The sequence below is a fragment of the Thalassophryne amazonica genome, chromosome 6 (assembly GCF_902500255.1).
Source record: "Thalassophryne amazonica chromosome 6, fThaAma1.1, whole genome shotgun sequence".
NCBI classification, from domain to species: domain Eukaryota; kingdom Metazoa; phylum Chordata; class Actinopteri; order Batrachoidiformes; family Batrachoididae; genus Thalassophryne; species Thalassophryne amazonica.
The window spans coordinates 96,534,088-96,555,982 of record NC_047108.1 but is presented as its reverse complement, the minus strand read 5'-3'; the positions used below and the strand labels follow the sequence as shown (position 1 = coordinate 96,555,982).

The following is a 21,895-nucleotide window of genomic DNA, read 5'->3' as shown; positions in this document are numbered from 1 at the left end:
TTGCTCCAACACACCAAATGTATCAGACATGTGACACAACACTTTTTCAGCTTTAATTCAAATGTGCATGAATGGAAGCTGGTGTCTGGGTGTTGTCTAATTTCATGTATTTGGTCCTGGTTTGAGGAAATTCTCATCCAGCTGATGGGAGACTCTTTCATTACTTTAAATTCAAATTGGCGCTCTGTGAACATGCTCATTTATCGTCATGACTTTGTATAATGACAGTTTAGAAGGAAATAAATCTTTTTCTGTTACTGATGATATCATTTCATCACTAGATTGACGGTTTTAGAGTATCCCAGAATCCTTTGTGCGCTGGGGAGGAGGCTTGAGAATGGCTCAGCTTAATGCTAACTTTAGCATTGAAAATGCCATAGACATGCTAACGCGTTAGCATCGTTTCCGTTTTTAAGTTATAAAATGCATCTATCAACTGTTTCAGAAGACCATAACAGGTCGGTTTAACATGAAAAAAAGGTAAATATCACTCACAGACATATGCTCTTTAAGGTTTTAGCGTGGAAAAATGAAGATAAAGCAAAATAAAACAAAGAACCAACGAAGCAGCAGATTGAAGATCGAAGCACTGCTTCATTGGTTCAAGGTTCAAAGCAAAGCCGTGCTGCAGAAAAGCTTGATTACAGACCTGCTGCAGGGTCTGTAATCAGTGCAGAGAAATGATCATTTTCCTGACAAACACCCCCAAAAACAACGGCCACTCTGAAGGACCGATAAGGGAATCGTTAAGCAAAAAGGCTATTGATGTCGATGGATCGAATAATTTCTTAAGGATACCAGAAAAGAACAAGTTCACGACAGACAACCCTAACAGCAAAAAATAAAAAAATAAAACTCACATTAAAGACTCACGATTATTTTAGTTCAGTGCTTCTCAATTATTTTCGCCCCCCCGGAAGAAGAAAACATTTCACGCCCCCCGCCCCACTCTCCGCTGTGACTATAAATACTATCATTTGTACATAAAATTGTTATATGTACATCTCTGCATAACATCGTATCCTTAAAATTAAAGACAAAAAAAAAGAAAGGATTTTAGATCAACTTACAGCAAAGAATAACTTTACTAACATTGTTTTTTTAGTCTGTAACAGGAAAAAAATTGTATCACTTTGCTTGAAATAAAAAACAAAATCCTTAAACTATAAACATTTTTGATCGACTGCTATTTGATACTGAAAAACAAAATTAAATAAAATCAATGAATAATAATAAATTCAAATTGATCAGAACACTTACTCAGGAGCACAATATATAAAACACTTGAACAGACAAAACAAAAATGAATAAAACAATTTGTGCTGATTTTTTTTTTTTTTTTTTTTTTTTTGTGATTTTTATTTGTTTTTTATTAGTTTTTATTTTTGCAGCACTTGCTTCATCCGGTGTAACAGAGTCCATGTCTATTGCTGCTCAGCTCCTCTGCTAAGGTGCTATGATGCTAACGGCGTTTGCTGCTTTACTGAAGCAGCATTCACAAAGCGGGATGATTGCTGGCAATTTTCGGCATGTTTTCGCTGAAAACAATCAGGAGCAACACTTGCATTTATTTTTACATTGGGCCCTGTTTTGTCATTCTGTGACACAGTCAGAACCCTGAAGCGTAGGTGTTTTTGTGGTATGTCCACCGACACAGTGAACCAGCCAAGTCATTGGCATGTGGTTATCATGTTTTTAATACCAGAAAGGATCTGCACTGGGGTGTTAACACCAAGTGTTTGTTTGCGCCTGGTGTGGATGGGCCGATGCAGGACCGGCACAGTCTCCTACAGGTATAATCTGTTGGTTGGGCATCTGTAGTAATGGGTGCTGGCTCGAGTCTCTGCTGTCAGGGGATGCTGGATCATCTCTCCCCACCGTGCCGCTCTCTTTGTGCTACAAGTTGAAAGACTCACAGTGCCTCATTCATTAACGTCTCAGTTACTACAGGCATCCGTCAGTTCTGTCTGCATGTGATGAAATCCCATGATCCACAAAGAAAAAATAATGTTAAAAAAATGACTCAGTTTTGCCTCCGTGTGGAGCGGACACACCACACGACACTCTGCGCACACTCGATGCTGTGCTCTTCAATATTTAAGTGTTCCACCTGCCAAACAAAATGGTTCTTCCTATGGTGGAAACGCAAACCAAGCCAGACTTAATGGTTCTGAAACATATTATACCGTGCAGGACCGACCTGAACCACTCGGTGGAAACAGGACTATCAGTATGCGCTGGAAGTCATCAAGGTGTGACAGCGGCACTAATTTATTAGACGTACGCTGTGTATGGAAGCGTTTTTAATACGGTTGGCATACGCAGGATAAATCGTCAAGGTGTGACAGGGTCTTACCGGATCATCACTTCATTTAAAATTCTTAACCAGACTTGGTACAAAGGATTTCTTGTAAATATTTATATTTTCCTTTAATATTCTGATAACATTTCCCTGAAGGTAACAGTTTGAATGTGAGAGGTTATTAATAATACTGTCAGCGTTACCTCTTAAGAGGTCATCATATAATTTACTGAGCTGTTTTTGTGGCTTCCTTAAGATTTTGGAAGCCATATTCATTATTTTCTGCAGCTTGTTACTCTTCTCCAAATTTAAATTACCATACCACGTCATCATGTTAAAAAATTAAATGCTTTCCACTATATTGTTCTACACAGCAGAGTGGGGCATTCTGCAAGTATTCTGCTAGTTCTTACAACTTGCAGAATAGTTTGGCTGATTCCAAAATTGTTCAACTTGCAGAACAAGTGGATATGTTGAACTACAAGATGGCAGCCTTTATTGTTTTTAAGTGAACAGATTGGAGGTGATGGAGTAGTTTTTTTTGTTGTTGTTTTTTTTACTGCATTTTAGAGGATAGTGTATGAAAAGGTTTTTCCAAAGCGTAGACATATTTACTGGCCCTATAAACAGTTGGATAGTCTGTAGTCTCACTGAAATACTTTTCTACATGACTCAGAGCTAAAATATTGTCTCATTGACATTAATAACGGAGTTAATGTGTATTGACTTTGGACTGTGCAGATGGCAGTGTGAGAGCCAACAAGGCACAGAGTGTCTGCAAAAACCAAAACATCATTAGTAACATCACATCATGCATCGTAGTGCTGTGTACAGTACGGGTTAAGACTGTGTGAGATTGTTGGAACCACATGGAGTTGCTCACAGGGCGTTCACACTCCCCAGCTGCCAAGGAGAGGATGACGGGGGGGGGTTGGCTGTGATCCTGACATGTGTCCATAGCGCAGTTACTCACTCGTTATGACAAACACAAAAATTCCAGGATGTTTAGCAACTAGTGCACAGGGAGTACTGCTAGTGTTTGGGACTGTCTGTTCTACACTGCAAATGGAGCTCGAAATGATATTTGAGCAGTTTGGAAAATTGAGTCTGAGCTTTGCTTGTGAAATGGCACATTTTTATTCACGGTGCAATGCAGAAATGACTTTTTCACAGAGTATCAGCAAAGAGTTTTGTTGCCTGTATGGCCGAGCAGTTGGTAAAGCTGCTCTATCAAGGTCAAACTGCGAGGGGAGAAAAAGTGCTGCAACAGGTCAGTACTTTCCTATGGTGTCACTGCTCCAGATTCTCTGTCACCAAACACCCTGTCTCCCTGGCTGAAAGTGTCCACACACATACACATACGTGTCTGTGGCTAATTATCAAGAGTCTGGCTGCAGGCGGATCAGGCGATTCAGATTTCCATTCCTGAACCACCATTAGGTCCAGAATTAGAAGCCAGAAAAGACAGAGGGCTGCCGGTCAAACAGCAGATGATGACCATACAGCTGCAACACCACAGCAAGAAGACAAGAGAATCAGGAGGGTTAGTCGGCTTTTTCTGAGCCTAATGGACAAATTGTTGATGGCAACAGTTACTGTTTTTCTGTGGTTGCTTTAATTGTGGGGAAAGAGGTTTAGATGGGAGTAATTCTTTAGGCAGTGGGAGGAGGAAGACCTTATTCTTTCAATTCTTCTGCCTCATTAAGAAGTTGTTTTTGTTGGAGAAGGCAGCTACTGTAAGTTTTTCTCCACTTGGTAATATTTATGTGTTATTGACTTTGCTTGTTGTGTCTGCACTTGTGTAAAAGTTGAGTCTGTAGCTTTGGAAATTGTTCCATGCATTGCTGTGTAAAATGTCTGACAAGCAAGCAGGCCGGGGAGGGTGCAGAGTCGAGTCACAAATACAACCACACTTTAAATCCTCACTACAAAACGCAGCGTTGTGAAATACAGGCAGACCGGCACCACCTGATAGTCGTTAGCTGGCTACAAGAAGTGTTAGGAATTCTGTTATATCGCCAGCCAACATATGCCTTCTACTTGCTCCACTGCTTAACTCCCTCTCATTCTCTCCGTCACTCCTGGTACAAAACAGTTACAGATCTGTTTGGAAGCTCATGTGGGTGATTTCTTATTAGTCCTGTCCTGCAATTCTGCGTTCTCATTCGAAGTTCAGATTGTAGCCTTCACTAGCATCTGTTTTGTTTCACCATTTAATCTTGTTTACTTTTTCCTCTGTTGCCAGAAGACTCGCAGCTCAACCAGGACCAGGGAGCAGGTGTCCCGGAGCAGTTTACTGGCCTCTTACACGGCTCTTCTCCGGTCTTTGACTGTCGTGAGGAGGCCTTCAGTCTTCCAGGTGCTCTTCCAGCTAACCAAGACCATCCAGAATCTAGAAGTCCAGCCAAGGTTAAAGAAAAAATAGCAGCATCACCTCCTAGCCGTCCAAGTATGGCTGCCATCCTGACAGACTGTGATCCAAAAGCCATTTATGCAACTGTGCACAAAGAACCCAGGGATTTAGGTGCGAGCGGAATGTCCCCCGGGAGGATGCGTCCTCCAGGGGACCTGAAGCTGGCACGGAGCCTCTCCAAGTCTGACTCAGACTTGCTCGTGTCACCTCCAACTGAGGAGGAAGGAGGACTGGGCAACCGTAGCGAGTCTGTTTCTAACTGTAGTGCTGGCAAGAAGCGGCTCGAGAAATCTCCCTCTTTCACCTCAGAATGGGACGAGGTAAGTGTCTGCTGTTATGTGCTTGGAACGTAAAGTACTCTTATGGTGTATACTTTACTTTAAACCTATGCAAAGATACAAACGTATACTTCATATCAAGATAGATGGAGTTGGAAGGTAAAAAAAATCTCTTCAGTGTTTTATCTTTCTATCATTTAATGTCGATGTAGAAGCTCACAGAATTAATCTGAACACAGAACTAATTTGTGGACACTTAGAAATATGGAACAGGTAAAAATGTGCCGACTCCTGAGCCATTTGCTTTGCATCATTTAATATTTGTTCAGCATGTTGTTGTCTTTGGACAGACCCCTATAACCAAGTTTCTCAGTTCACCCAGCTGGAAACAGGTACAGACTGGGAATACCCCACAGTGGAGCATCCAGGGGGAATGATGGACTTAGAAAAAGAAATTGCTAATTTACTTTGATTTATTTTTCTTCTTTTGTTTTTTAACCACACTCAACAACATTTATTCCAGTCCATTTCTGAGTTCCCTCTGACTCCAGACTTCTGTTTTATTCTCACTGCTTGGTGATGGCTACATTTAAACATGTATCTGGGATTTATTGTAATGTAACTCAGAACTAATAATAGCAGAATTGTTGGAGTAAAACACTTTTAACCATCTTTTATCACTTCTGCAACAGTGTCTCCTAGTGGCATGGAGTGGTATAAACATTCAATACTTGCTGTTATTTCAGTGGTGGAGAATCTTTTAATAAATTCTACAATCCACATGTATTTCCAGGTCCTCCATTAAAATCGTCTCTCTTCTCACCAGTGCCAAACCTACCTGATAATAAATTAAAAAAAAAAAAAAAAGACCTCCATAAAATTGTGCAGTGTGCATCCAAATTCAACGGGGGGACTCAATCAATGCGCACTTCCCCAAGAGTCAACAAACAACTGTTTAGGAAAAAATAGCTCAACAACTTGTTTTTTAAATTAATTTCATGCTGCTTATTACTGACTTTTGTCAATTTTACGTACTCATTACTGGGTCTGTCAAACTTTAATCCATCTGTTGTTGTAAGGGGAATTTTGACACAAACAAGAAACACATTGTCTCTATGTTGGGAAATCCATATGAATTGGTAAGGTGTGAAAATATACTCAACAAAAATATAAACGCAACACTTTTGGTTTTGCTCCCATTTTGTATGAGATGAACTCAAAGATCTAAAACTTTTTCCACATACACAATATCACCATTTCCCTCAAATATTGTTCACAAACCAGTCGAAATCTGTGATAGTGAGCACTTCTCCTTTGCTGAGATAATCCATCCCACCTCACAGGTGTGCCATATCAAGATGCTGATTAGACACCATGATTAGTGCACAGGTGTGCCTTAGACTGCCCACAATAAAAGGCCACTCTGAAAGGTGCAGTTTTGTTTTATTGGGGGGGGGGATACCAGTCAGTATCTGGTGTGACCACCATTTGCCTCATGCAGTGCAACACATCTCCTTCGCATCATCCGTGAAGAGAACACCTCTCCAACGTGCCAAACGCCAGCGAATGTGAGCATTTGCCCACTCAAGTTGGTTACGACGACGAACTGGAGTCAGGTCGAAACCCCGATGAGGACAACGAGCACGCAGATGAGCTTCCCTGAGACGGTTTCTGACAGTTTGTGCAGAAATTCTTTGGTTATGCAAACCGATTGTTTCAGCAGCTGTCCGAGTGGCTGGTCTCAGACGATCTTGGAGGTGAACATGCTGGATGTGGAGGTCCTGGGCTGGTGTGGTTACACGTGGTCTGCGGTTGTGAGGCTGGTTTGATGTACTGCCAAATTCTCTGAAACGCCTTTGGAGACGGCTTATGGTAGAGAAATGAACATTCAATACACGAGCAACAGCTCTGGTTGACATTCCTGCTGTCAGCATGCCAATTGCACGCTCCCTCAAATCTTGCGACATCTGTGGCATTGTGCTGTGTGATAAAACTGCACCTTTCAGAGTGGCCTTTTATTGTGGGCAGTCTAAGGCACACCTGTGCACTAATCATGGTGTCTAATCAGCATCTTGGCATGGCACACCTGTGAGGTGGGATGGATTATCTCAGCAAAGGAGAAGTCCTCACTATCACAGATTTAGACTGGTTTGTGAACAATATTTGAGGGAAATGGTGATATTGGGTATGTGGAAAAAGTTTTAGATCTTTGAGTTCATCTCATACAAAATGGGAGCAAAACCAAAAGTGTTGCGTTTATATTTTTGTTGAGTGTATTTAGATTAGCAAGATTTATGGGGGGGTTTGTTTTTGTTTTGTTTTTTTCTTTCTTTCTTTCTTTTTTAACCTTGACTGTTGGCTTCTGAACAGTGTGTGTGCATTTGTTATTCTTGGCTGACAATAGATTCCATAAATTTTCATGGTTTAGCCCAAATAAAGGAACAGAACCTGGCTGATTCAAAAATCGCTAACACTGGACGTGTGTGTGCCATTTTAGTGATGAGTAGATATTTTGTGAAGCAAGTTGAAATAGTTGACCTTGGTCAGGAATAGTTGGTATTGTGTACTGAGGTATATCCTTACAACAGATAGATCCCCCACCCAAGGTATGTACTCTAAGTACCCTTCAAGCTCTATTTAGAGTTTACCTTGGTGGTGATGCATTGTTTTTCTCAGTCCTTTCTTCAGTTTGTTGCCATGGTGGATATTCACTGCTAAATATATTCCTCTATTCAGCCCTTTAATGCTTTGTCTAGGACACCGATAGCTGAGCCACCGAGAGATTAGAGAAGACATGCAAACAAGGATAAAAGTGAGAGATTTAGAAATTAAGATTCAGAAAGAACAGTGAGCTGCAGATCTGTCTCCCTTCTGCTGCCAAGGCCGCAGAGTCCAACAATGAGAGATGGGCATGTACACACAGTGCACAAACACATCACTCACAAATGCAAGAGAATTCCAAAGCACAGAAAGCTTACACAATGCTGCTTCTAATAAACTGAACGACCACATTGTTGCTTGTGTTCATCAGTTTGACAGTAATATTACGTTGTACAAGCTGTTGATTAAATATTCTATGATCTTAAATGAACTGACATGGAAATGTGCTCAGTTAACATCCACTTTTAGTGACTTCACCTTTTGTCTAGAAGAGCCTTTATTATCGTTGTACATTACATATAACTGTTTCCTTATTGTAGGCAGGATGAATGATGTCCTCTGAGCTTTTCATTTAAAAGTCTGTCTTTTTTCATCCTAGGATGTTTTAAATGTTTTGAGGGTCAACTTTTCACTTGCATCAAAAATTAATTTAATTGTCGCATTATCTAAAATGCAAACACCACCACAGCAAGCAAAAACTAACTGGCTCATTAATGTTATTGTACAGGGCAAATAAAAACTAAAGGTAACAGGCTTCTTGTCACCACTGAACGGGTCATTAGGTGTCTGGTTGCATGGACCATTTCCATCTGAGGTTATATAGTTAAATGTTTACCTTAGCCTAGCTGTACTGCTGTCCACTGAGGCATGAAAGGTTTTCTGCCAAGAAGGGGCTATGTCTTCCAGAACAAACCTCCCTCAAAGCAGTGTACTTGTAATGGTAAACGTGTGCAGGTTCGACCCCTCATGGAACTGTTCTGAACAACTGGACACTTTTAATGATGTTTTTGCCTGTTCTGTGGTGACGAGAAGCCATTTTTATTGCCCCATCCAATATCATTAATTAGCTAGTTAACTTCTCCTTACTCCAGCAGTGTTTGTGTTCTAAACAAGCCACAATCTCTTGTCCATTTAAACAAAGCAAATGCAGAAATTGAAAAACTTGCAGTTCCATGAATGGCTGCTTGAGGCTGGCTCCAAAAGGGAGTCACTTTCCACAGAAGCCCATGTTAAAATGTCCAAATAAACATGTTCACAGCCTTGCTAGTTTCGTCCTTCATAACAACTGTATAGGGGTGAATATTTTTTATAAGTTATAGTTTTAAGATATTTTAAGCCATAAAGTTATGAATAATTAAGAGCATGGTTGCCTTGAGTGGTGTGGGTGTGTGTGTGTGTGTGTGTGTATGTGTGTGTCTGAGGAAAGTCAAGAGCACTGCAAGCAGATGATGCTAGCTGTTGTGGACCTCAAAGTGTCTGTCTTGTCTGAGCATTTTAATTACAAATATCTGTACAGTTAATTGCGCAAATAGACAATCTACGAAGTCTGTGCTGCAGTATTTCCATTGAGTGAAATTTTCATGTACTTATTATTTTCATTTATTTAATTTGCATTTTAGCACCATGAGCACTGTTGCCAGGTATCAGTAGCTTTGTGACGCTAGCAAAACCGCACTTCAGAAAACCTGTGGGTGACATCACAGAGGGCTTGTCCAGTGTATATATGCAGTCTAAATAATGTACTGATTGACTGATTGCATAAATTGATTTTTGTCTAGTGAGAAAATGATCTCCAAAATCTCTAAAAAATAGAGGGTGTTTTTGTTTTTTTGTTTTTGTTTTTTCCAAACTTTAAGTTTTAGCATATAGCATCACAGTATATTTTATTCAGTATTGTTACTGATTTGTCTTTGGCATCCTGCTAAATCTCTTTTGCTGGGAACAGTGTACACATCTGTTCAGCATAGTCCAAGGGAAATGCCCTGCATGTTCAGTTTTATGATGTCAGATCATCGACTGCAGCTGAAGAGCTCAGATTACGCTAATGCTTTCTCTGTCCATAATACAGAGATCACATTGCTGCTCAGTGTTCCTTTACATGACATCATCAGGACAACCACAGTGAACTTAAGCGATAATAGCAGCTTTGAGGTCAGTTACTGGGTTGAGGTTTGTCTGCAGGCAGTCAGAGTTGTCCAGTCTTGTTCCACCATATTGTGACCGTGAGACAAATTTCATAATGAAATTCAAATTGCTCAGTTTGCCTGTTCAAGTGCCCCATTTTCTGGCCTATTCTTAAGTGTGCAAATCCAACTGAATTATGTATTAGTGTTACAGCATTGTGCTATGCCATGTCCTGTGTTTGACCTCCTCCACAATAGACATTTGTGTTAAATTGTTTTTCTTATTAGCTCGTTTTCTCATCTCTCAGCGTGCAACTGTGTAATTATTTATGTCAATTGAGGATGACCAAACTGCTGGAATGTTGATGTCATACTGTTTGATAGTGCTTGATCAATCAATCAATCAATTTTATTTATATAGCGCCAAATCACAACAAACAGTTGCCCCAAGGCGCTTTATATTGTAAGGCAAGGCCATACAATAATTACGTAAAAACCCCAATGGTCAAAACGACCCCCTGTGAGCAAGCACTTGGCGACAGTGGGAAGGAAAAACTCCCTTTTAACAGGAAGAAACCTCCAGCAGAACCAGGCTCAGGGAGGGGCAGTCTTCTGCTGGGACTGGTTGGGGCTGAGGGAGAGAACCAGGAAAAAGACATGCTGTGGAGGGGAGCAGAGATCAATCACTAATGATTAAATGCAGAGTGGTGCATACAGAGCAAAAAGAGAAAGAAACACTCAGTGCATCATGGGAACCCCCCAGCAGTCTAAGTCTATAGCAGCATAACTAAGGGATAGTTCAGGGTCACCTGATCCAGCCCTAACTATAAGCTTTAGCAAAAAGGAAAGTTTTAAGCCTAATCTTAAAAGTAGAGAGGGTGTCTGTCTCCCTGATCCGAATTGGGAGCTGGTTCCACAGGAGAGGAGCCTGAAAGCTGAAGGCTCTGCCTCCCATTCTACTCTTAAAAACCCTAGGAACTACAAGTAGGCCTGCAGTCTGAGAGCGAAGCGCTCTATTGGGGTAATATGGTACTATGAGGTCCCTAAGATAAGATGGGACCTGATTATTCAAAACCATGTTTCTAAGATTTGTGGGGCCAAGTACAATAACTTAAGTTTTATCTGAGTTTAAAAGCAGGAAATTAGAGGTCATCCATGTCTTTATGTCTGTAAGACAATCCTGCAGTTTAGCTAATTGGTGTGTGTCCTCTGGCTTCATGGATAGATAAAGCTGGGTATCATCCGCGTAACAATGAAAATTTAAGCAAAGCTGTCTAATAATACTGCCTAAGGGAAGCATGTATAAAGTGAATAAAATTGGTCCTAGCACAGAACCTTGTGGAACTCCATAATTAACCTTAGTCTGTGAAGAAGAGTCCCCATTTACATGAACAAATTGTAATATATTAGATAAATATGATTCAAACCACCGCAGCGCAGTGCCTTTAATACCTATGGCATGCTCTAATCTCTGTAATAAAATTTTATGGTCAGCAGTATCAAAAGCAGCACTGAGGTCTAACAGGACAAGCACAGAGATGAGTCCACTGTCTGAGGCCAAAAGAAGATCATTTGTAACCTTCACTAATGCTGTTTCTGTACTATGATGAATTCTAAAACCTGACTAAAACTCTTCAAATAGACCATTCCTCTGCAGATGATCAGTTAGCTGTTTTACAACTACCATTTCAAGAATTTTTGAGAGAAAAGGAAGGTTGGAGATTGGCCTGTAATTAGCTAAGATAGCTGGGTCAAGTGATGGCTTTTTAAGTAATGGTTTAATTACTGCCACCTTAAAAGCCTGTGGTACATAGCCAACTAATAAAGATAGATTGATCATATTTAAGATCGAAGCATTAATTAATGGTAGGGCGTCCTTGAGCAGCCTGGTAGGAATGGGGTCTAATAGACATGTTGATGGTTTGGAGGAAGAAACTAATGAAAATAACTCAGACAGAACAATCGGAGAGAAAGAGTCTAACCAGATACCGGCATCACTGAAAGCAGCCAAAGATAACAATATGTCTTTGGGATGGTTATGAGTAATTTTTTCTCTAATAGTTAAAATTTTTTTAGCAAAGAAAGTCATGAAGTCATTACTAGTTAAAGTTAATGGAATACTCGGCTCAATAGAGCTCTGACTCTTTGTCAGCCTGGCTACAGTGCTGAAAAGAAACCTGGGGTTGTTCTTATTTTCTTCAATAAGTGATGAGTAGTAAGATGTCCTAGCTTTACGGAGGGCTTTTTTATAGAGCAACAGACTCTTTTTCCAGGCTAAGTGAAGATCTTCTAAATTAGTGAGACGCCATTTCCTCTCCAGCTTACGGGTTATCTGCTTTAAGCTGCGAGTTTGTGAGTTATACCACGGAGTCAGGCACTTCTGATTTAAGGCTCTCTTTTTCAGAGGAGCTACAGCATCCAAAGTTGTCCTCAATGAGGATGTAAAACTATTGACGAGATACTCTATCTCACTTACAGAGTTTAGGTAGCTACTCTGCACTGTGTTGGTATATGGCATTAGAGAACATAAAGAAGGAATCATATCCTTAAACCTAGTTACAGCGCTTTCTGAAAGACTTCTAGTGTAATGAAACTTATTCCCCACTGCTGGGTAGTCCATCAGAGTAAATGTAAATGTTATTAAGAAATGATCAGACAGAAGGGGGTTTTCAGGGAATACTGTTAAGTCTTCAATTTCCATACCATAAGTCAGAACAAGATCTAAGGTATGATTAAAGTGGTGGGTGGACTCATTTACATTTTGAGCAAAGCCAGTTGACTCTAACAATAGATTAAATGCAGCGTTGAGACTGTCATTCTCAGCATCTGTGTGGATGTTAAAATCGCCCACTATAATTATCTTGTCTGAGCTAAGCACTAAGTCAGACAAAAGGTCTGAAAATTCACAGAGAAACTCACAGTAATGACCAGGTGGATGATAGATAACAACAAATAAAACTGTTTTTTTGGACTTCCAATTTGGATGGACAAGACTAAGAGTCAAGCTTTCAAATGAATTAAAGCTCTGTCTGGGTTTTTGATTAATTAATAAGCTGGAGTGGAAGATTGCTGCTAATCCTCCGCCTCGGCCCGTGCTACGAGCATTCTGGCAGTTAGTGTGACTCAGGGGTGTTGACTCATTTAAACTAACATATTCATCCTGCTGTAACCAGGTTTCTGTAAGGCAGAATAAATCAATATGTTGATCAATTATTATATCATTTACTAACAGGGACTTAGAAGAGAGAGACCTAATGTTTAATAGACCACATTTAACTGTTTTAGTCTGTGGTGCAGTTGAAGGTGCTATATTATTTTTTCTTTTTGAATTTTTATGCTTAAATAGATTTTTGCTGGTTTTTGGTGGTCTGGGAGCAGGCACCGTCTCTACGGGGATGGGGTAATGAGGGGATGGCAGGGGGAGAGAAGCTGCAGAGAGGTGTGTAAGACTACAACTCTGCTTCCTGGTCCCAACCCTGGATAGTCACGGTTTGGAGGATTTAAGAAAATTGGCCAGATTTCTAGAAATGAGAGCTGCTCCATCCAAAGTGGGATGGATGCCGTCTCTCCTAACAAGACCAGGTTTTCCCCAGAAGCTTTGCCAATTATCTATGAAGCCCACCTCATTTTTTGTACACCACTCAGACAGACAGCAATTCAGGGAGAACATGCGGCTAAACATGTCACTCCCGGTCCGATTGGGGAGGGGCCCAGAGAAAACTACAGAGTCCGACATTGTTTTTGCAAAGTTACACACCGATTCAATATTAATTTTAGTGACCTCCGATTGGCGTAACCGGGTGTCATTAAGGCCGACGTGAATTACAATCTTACCAAGTTTACGCTTAGCCTTAGCCAGCAGTTTCAAATTTCCTTCAATGTCGCCTGCTCTGGCCCCCAGAAGACATTTGACTATGGTTGCTGGTGTCGCTAACTTCACATTTCTCAAAACAAAGCCAATAACCAGAGTTTGTTCCTCGGCGGGTGTGTCGCAGAGTGGGGAAAAATGGTTAGATGTGAACGGGTTGGCGGTGTACACGGGGCTTCTGTTTAGGACTACGCTTCCTCCTCACAGTCACCCAGTCGGCCTGCTTTCCCGGCTGCTCGGAATCTGCTGGAGGGGAACTAACGGCGGCTAAGCTACCTTGGTCCGCACCGACTACAGGGGCCTGGCTAGCTGTAGGGTTTTCCAACGTGCGGAGCCGAGTGGCCAATTCTCCCAGCCTGGCCTCCAAAGCTACGAATAAGCTACACTTATTACAAGTACCATTACTGCTAAAGGAGGCCGAGGAATAACTAAACATTTCACACCCAGAGCAGAAAAGTGCGGGAGAGACAGGAGAAGCCGCCATGCTAAACCGGCTAAGAGCTAGTAGCTGTGCTAAGCTAGCGGATTCCTAAAAACACACAAAGTGAATAATGTGTAAATAATTTAGAGGTGATTCAGCAGAGGGAGTGCTATAGTTAAGGCATGTGAAGATTACACTGTGAAATAAATCATTATCTAGTTAACTAGATCAGTCTAACTGCACAGATTAAACAGCTAACAGATACAGCAAAACACCGCTGTGCTCCGGAACAGGAAGTGATACAATACCGCAGTGAGAGCCAACCACCCCATGCATAAAATATATAATAAAAAATAAATAATTATACATAAAAATGCAAAATTATGCAAAAAGATGGCTTATCTTGAAAGGTACATATTTTCTCAGACAAAACCACTAAAATATTTTCTGTTTAATTCATGACTATATGGTTAATTTGATGTAATAACATGAGTTTTTAAAGGGTTGAGGGTGGGTGTCTTTGAGACAATTTTAAGTAATGTTCCCTCTCACTGTTAGATTTTTCTATACTTTTGATATGTTATAGTATCTGAAATTTTGCACAAGATGCAACAATCACAAAAACTACTGCAATTAGTGGTAGGTTGACCCCCATTTTGCAATATATTTTCTGGACTATATGGGTACTCTGGGAGGTGATGGTTTAGCGGTTAAGCAGTGGGCTTCAGACCAGAGGATCCTCATTTCAAACCCCAATCTAGCCGGACAATCACTACGGACCCTTGGGCAAGGTCCTTAATCCCCAAGGACTACTCTAATGTGCGAGTACTTGGATTTTAGCCAAATAACTCCATCCATTTTCTTCCGCTTTATCCGGAGTTGGGTCACGGGGGCAGCAGCTCAAGCAAGGCCGCCCAGACCTCCCGATCCACACACACCTCCCCCAGCTCCTCCGGGGGAACCCCAAGGCATTCCCAAACCAGCCGAGAGATGTAGTCCCTCCAGCGTGTCCTGGGTCTTCCCCGGGGCCTCCTCCCAATGGGACGTTCCCGGAACACCTCTCCAGCGAGGCGTCCAGGGGGCATCCTAAAAAGATGCCCGAGCCACCTCAACTGACTCCTTTCGATGTGGAGGAGCAGCGGCTCGACTCCAAGCTCCTCCAGAGTGACTGAGCACCTCACCCTATCTCTAAGGGAGCGCCCAGCCACCCTGCGGAGGAAACTCATCTCGGCCGCTTGTACTCGCGATCTCGTTCTTTCGGTCATGAGCCAAATCTCATGACCATAGGTGAGGATCGGAACGTAGATCGATCGGTAAATCGAGAGCTTTGCCCCATACTCAGCTCTCTCTTCACCACGATGGTCCGATACAGCGACCGCATCACTGAAGATGCTGCACCTATCCGTCAATCGATCTCACACTCCATCCGTCCCTCACTCGTGAACAAGACCCTGAGATACTTAAACTCCTCCACTTGAGGCAAGGACACTCCACCGACCTGAAGAGGGCAAAGCACCTTTTTCCGGTCGAGAACCATGGCCTCGGATTTGGAGGTGCTGATTCTCATCCCGGACGCTTCACACTCGGCTGCAACCCGCCCCAGTGCACGCTGAAGGTCCTGATTTGATGAAGCCAACAGAGCCACATCGTCTGCAAACAGCAGAGACGAGATTCTGTGGTTCCCAAACCAGACCCCCCTACACCCTGGCTGCACCTAGAAATTCTGTCCATAAAAATAATGAACAGAACCGATGACAACTGCAGCCCTGGTGGAGGCCAATGTGCACTGGAAACAGGTTTGACTTACTACCGGCAATGTGAACCAAGCTCCTGCTGCGGTCGTACAGTGACCGGATAGCCCTTAGCAAAGGACCTCGGACCCCGTACTCCCGGAGCACACCCCACAGGATGCTCCGAAGGACACGGTCAAACGCCTTCTCCAAATCCACAAAACACATGTGGACTGGTTGGGCGAACTCCCATGAGCCCTCGAGCACCCAGTGGAGCGTGTAGAGCTGGTCCAGTGTGCCGTGACCAGGACGAAAACCACACTGCTCCTCCTGAATCCGAGGTTCGACCGTCGGTCGAATTCTTCTCTCCAGTACTCTGGAATAGACCTTACTGGGGAGGCTGAGAAGTGTGATCCCCCTATAGTTGGAACACACCCTCCGGTCCCCCTTCTTGTCCCCGATCGCCACGCAGTGTTGCAGAGGCATGTCAACCAAGACAGTCCCACAACATCCAGAGACTTAAGGTACTCAGGACGGATTTCATCCACCCTTTCTTACCACCTCAGTAACATCGGCCTGGGTAATGGATGAGTCTGCCTCTGAGTCCCCAGTCTCTGCTTCCTCTTTGGAAGCCGTGACGAAGGGATTGAGGAGATCCTTGAAGTATTCCTTCCACCGCCCGACAACATCCCCAGTCAGGGTCAACAGCTCCCCACCCGCACCGTAAACAGTGCTGGTGGAGAGCAGCTTCCGCCTCCTGAGGCGCCGGACGGTTTGCCAGAATCTCTTTGAGGCCGACCGAAAGTCCTCCTCCATGGCCTCCCCGAACTCCTCCCAGACTCGAGTTTTTGCCTCTGCGACCGCACGCTTGGCCTGCTGGTACCTGTCAGCTGCCTCCGGGGTCCCACCTACCAACAAAGATAAGTAGGACTCCTTCTTCAGCTTCTCGGCATCCCTTACTTCCAGCGTCCACCACCGGGTTCGGGGATTGCCGCCGCGGCAGGCACCAGAGACCTTGTGACCACAGCTACGAGCGGCCGCATCAACAATGGAGGTGGAGAACATGGTCCACTCGGACGTCATGTCTCCAGCCTCCCCCGGGATCTGGGAGAAGCTCTCCCGGAGGTGGGAGTTGAAGACCTCCCTGACAGAGGGTTTCGCCAGTCGTTCTGCCAGGTCTGACCCGCTTCCTCCCTTCCCAGCGGATCCAACTCACCACCAGGTGGTGATCGGTCGACAGCTCTGCCCCTCTCTTCACTCGAGTGTCCGAGACACGTGGCTGAAGGTCAGATGATACGACTACAAAGTCGATCATCGACATCCGGCTCAGGGTGTCCTGGTGCCACGTGCACTTATGGACACCCTTGTGCTCAAACATGGTGTTCGTGATGGACAAACTGTGACTAGCACAGAAGTCCAACAACTGAACACCACTCGGGTTCAGATCGGGGAGGCCGTGCTTCCCTATCACCCCCCTCCAGGTCTCACTGTCGCCGCCCACGTGGGCGTTGAAATCCCACAGGAGAACAGTGGAATCCCCAGTCGGAGCGCTATCTAGTACCCCTCCCAGGGACTCCAGGAAGGTCTGGTACTCTGCACTGCCGCTCAGCCCGTAGGCCGAGACAACGGTGAGAGACCTGTCCCTGACCCGAAGGCACGCGCGAGCCCCAACCCCAGGCCTGGCTCCAGGGTGGGGCCCTGGCTCCGCCATACCGGGCGACGTCTCGGTCCTTGATTTTTTACTGGTCATGGATGCCCTTAGTCTGACCCTTCACCTAGGACCTGTTTGCCTTGGGAGACCCTACAAGGGGCAAAAAGCCCCCAACAACATAGCTCCTAGGATCATCCGGGTACACAAACTCCCCCACCACGATAAGGTGGCAGCTAGAGGGGGAGAGCCAAATAACTGATAAATCAATTAACACAAACCTGTCAGCATGTCATCAGGCTTGAGAATCTATTTTATTTAATGGATTGTTGTGTGGTTTTGTTTAATTTATTTGGGATATTTCACTGTTTTTTCTACGTCAGTTCCAGTGTCTATACAGTAATAATTATTAATAATTCATTTGGCTTTGGACGTGTGCACTTGTGTTGTTGGTGGAATAAAATAGCCATAAAGTTACAGTAATATAGTTTATCGCAATTATTTTTTGGACTATACATCGTCCAACTGGTGCAGTTATCATGACAGGCCTGTAGCCTGTTTGACACCTCACTTCCACAGTTAACCTGAGGGATGTGGCCTTTGAGGCTGTGGCAGGATTAAGGCAGACATACTACGTGATTGCTGTCTGATGCCTGGGGAAGCAGCCGTTATAATGTTGGTGTTGCTCTTTTGGGTTCTTTATGGTGCTTGATCCACACACAGTTGAAGTGAAGTCCGAGTTGATTTAGTTGTAAAATAAAGGCTGTATCAGCTGCAGCACAAGCAAAGCACTGGAATATGATCTTGTGTAGTTGGAGAACAGGTTGTGTAATGGGCTTCTAACCACACAAATGATCATACTATAAGTGAAAAGGAGATGCACTTTAAGCCTAACAGCCTCATTTACTGCATGCACCATGTGAGTGCTTGGATTCTTTGAAACATTAAAGTAGGCCATTGAAAATGTGTGTTGCACTTAATTCTTAATTATTCATGAGCCCTTAGTTTTTTTTAACTCCCCTCTCACAATATAAATTTGTTTGGACTTATATTAATGATGTAGTTCATTTAAATAATGTGAAACTTATATTGCCATTCAAAGTTATGGATGTAAAACAAAAAAAATCCTTAAAAAGGTGGCAGTGTCCCTAATCGCCATGGTCACTTTGCTCCCTCATTTCAGGGGATTCACTTATTTTAAAGTTTCCCAGTGACATCCCTGCACCTGTACTGGCCCCCTATAGTGTGTGTGTGTGTGTGTGTGTGTGTGTGTGTTAGTGTACAACTAATGAATGTTTATGAGTTCAGTGGTACAAATATTTCATAAGGTGAAAGCTGGAAGATACCATTCAACGAGGCTTCCAGCTTTCACCAAATTAAATATTTGTTCCATTGAAAGAATGAAAAAAACATTCATTATTTGTTTTATATAACGGCTAAAATAGATTATTGTCATTTGATATTTCATTAATTTATAAACAACAGAAAAGGGACCTACGTACATTTTGGTCCACTGGCGCTTAACGGTCCAACACAAACTTTAAATAGGAGTCCAAAATTGCGACAGTGTATTCCGTAATGCTGTGCACTGACTTTGTGTGCTTCAAAAAAAAAAAAAAAAAATTGGCACCCTCAGTTAGCTCCTTCAAATTGTCGTCCATCAGCAAAAAAAACAAAAAAAAAAACTGTTTAGCTAAACGCTGCCCCTGGTAGTGTGAACGTGCGCAGTGGTTGGGGTGTGCAATAGCAAATTTCAAATGGCACCAAAATTGCACACAAAAAAAAACTGTTGCACGGTCAATGAATCAACGGCAAATGGTACGAATAATCCATGTCATGTGACATACAACCCAACAATCAAATGACAAGGATCCACTCAGCCATTATATAATAAAAGATAATGGTGGGGGAGAGATTTGTTGGACTAATGATGGGAGTACAGTGCTGAAAGCAAGAGGCAGGAACCTTGGATATACTATAGTTCTCTCGGTCAGTAAAGTGCATCGCAAATGTGAGCAGTGTGAGGGGAAGTGGTTAAATTTTGACTGGATGTAACGTAGCTGCACTCTCTTTGGGAGTGTCTTTAAATACTCCCTTCCTCATTCTCTCAGAGCCCATGTCACTTAATTTGTAGTACTTTTTTTCCCAGTTGCTTTCTCAGCTTGTTCTGAGGTGCAATCTCCTTCGCTGCTATCTTGACGGTCACGACTCTACGCTCTGTGAGACAGCAGGGGCCCCAGGATGTTACCACCCCCTGGTGCACACACAGACCTCACCATCTTTTTCTTCTTTTTAATCTAAAATATTCTCTGTCTCACACCCGCTTCCCTTTCCTTTCTATAATTTCCTCCCCTTCTTTTCTTCATATGAGCCACACACAGGCTTGGATACGCCACCAATGTTTTTTTTTTAGGACAAGGAGATTTGACTTGCATGAGGTCTTGGCCTATGCATCTCCCCATTTGAGGAGCTGAGAGTGTGCGTATGTGTGTTTTTGTGCTCGAAGTGAGGGTGTGTGCTGGCGTGCAAAGCGCATGCTAATGCAAGCTGCTTTGTGGTCCTGGGATCAGACTGAAGATGACAATCCAGGGGGCACATTGTGCAGGCCAGCTCCGCAGATGGGAGAAGAGAAAGGGGGAAAGGAAGCACTAAGCAGAGACAGAAGGAAAGGGGTGCCGCTCCAAATCCACTTCACTTCTAACTTCATTTTCGATTTGCACTGCACAGATCCGCTAGGCACTATGAAACCAGCTTTTGTGAGTATTGATTTTCTTACAGGCAGCAGCTCCACTGGAGACTCATTATTCTCGTCTACCTGCCATGAATGAATTGAAAGAGAAAATAACTGATACTTTCCAGCATTTTTGTGGAGGCTTCTCATAAAGCATGATCGATTAGTATCCACCCATTCAGGCTTATTTTTATTTGCTAAATACAGCACAATGGAATGGGGAAAATGAATTTCTCCTCCGAGGGTGCTTTTTCCTGTGTGGCTTTTCTTTATTCTTTAATGGCTTGTTGATTTAAATCAAAATTAATTTGCTGTCTGTGTGGAGTAATCTGGTCATTGCTATTTGTTAAAGCTACAGTGTGTAGGATTTAGCAGAAGCAAAATATACTCCTCATAACCATCTATTCATGTGGATAATTACTATCAATCATGAATTAGTGTTCTCATGAGCTCAGAATGAGCCCTCGAGAGCAACATGGGAAGCTGGCATTTTACACCACCGTATTACTAGAGGAGCCCAAAAGGGACAAACTTATTACATCTGTCTCATTTTACAGCACGGCCGGAAGACAAGAAAAAGGAAAATGAATTAATACTTGCTCAACTATTCGCACTATTGACGTTTCAAATCCCGCAAAACTTCAAAGAGGTCGCCGCTCTGCGAGATCTCAGTAACAGAACTGCATTGAGATGCTCTGATCGGGCTGCACTTTAACCGCTGCACACAGATAACACCATTAACATTGCAACATAAAACTGTTTTTATATTGTGCCTAAAATTCTCATGAATATATTCTCTGGGTTTATAGACGTTGTTATTGCATTTGTTTTATGTAAACATGCAAGAATCACAGACTGTCTCTCCATTATTTTCAGTGGGAGCTGCTGTGAGCTACCCTCCCTTCCTGATCATGTCGTTCTGGGGGAAAGTGAAGTTTGCTCTTTAATGTCTTGATTATTGTTCTTTACAACACTGTTTGTCCTCTTTGTTCCAGACTAATATATATAATATGTCTGAAATTCGGATTGCGTTTATTAAATTCCACGCAGATTAAACGTAGCAGACACGTATTATTTGTTATAATTGTTTTAGCAAGTTTTCAGGATATCATGCAGCAGTCTCTTATTAACGTGATGAAAAGCATAAAAAATTACATTTTTGTAGTATAATATTCATTTACACTTGTCGTCATGTGGATTCTCTATATGTTGTTTGACTGCAGCGACTCTCTGGCACTCAAGGAATTATGGGATACGTCAATAGGGCGAATAGACTGTCTCTTGGTTACTGGTATAGGATAATAAGTTTGAGAACCCTCATTTTTGTGAAAGCTGTATTGTTCATCACAAGAGAAGGCAAGGATGCATGAATCCCCTTCAGCAAGGAAGCAACAACGTGAATGGAAACAAAATCGTGATTGGTGGGGCATAATGCAAACTACATCCTCACAAGATGATGGTAACAGCTTTAAATATGTCCTGTTGAGATCAAACCATAGACTTTTATTTGTGTGTGTGTGTGTGTGTGTGTGTGTGTGTGTGTGTGTGTGTGTGTGTATATATATATATATATATATATATATATATATATATATATATATATATATATATATATACACACACAGTTGAGCTCAAAAGTTTACATCAGGGTCATTTGGGTAGTTTGTGTTGTCATTATGATTTAAAGAGTAAACCTGGTTGTTTGACAATAAATGGTTTC

General features: G+C 42.6%; 1 protein-coding gene across 11 annotated transcripts in view; it reads left to right on the top strand.

The window, feature by feature from the left end:
• Positions 1-21,895, top strand: part of LOC117512702 (ankyrin repeat and SAM domain-containing protein 1A) — a 153,152-nt gene that overhangs the window by 55,956 nt on the left and 75,301 nt on the right. For all 11 annotated transcript variants that reach the window (XM_034172872.1, XM_034172879.1, XM_034172878.1 and 8 more), the window contains one exon: positions 4,548-5,035. In XM_034172872.1, coding sequence (XP_034028763.1) covers positions 4,548-5,035 — 488 coding nt within the window. The remainder of the gene's footprint in view (positions 1-4,547; positions 5,036-21,895) is intronic.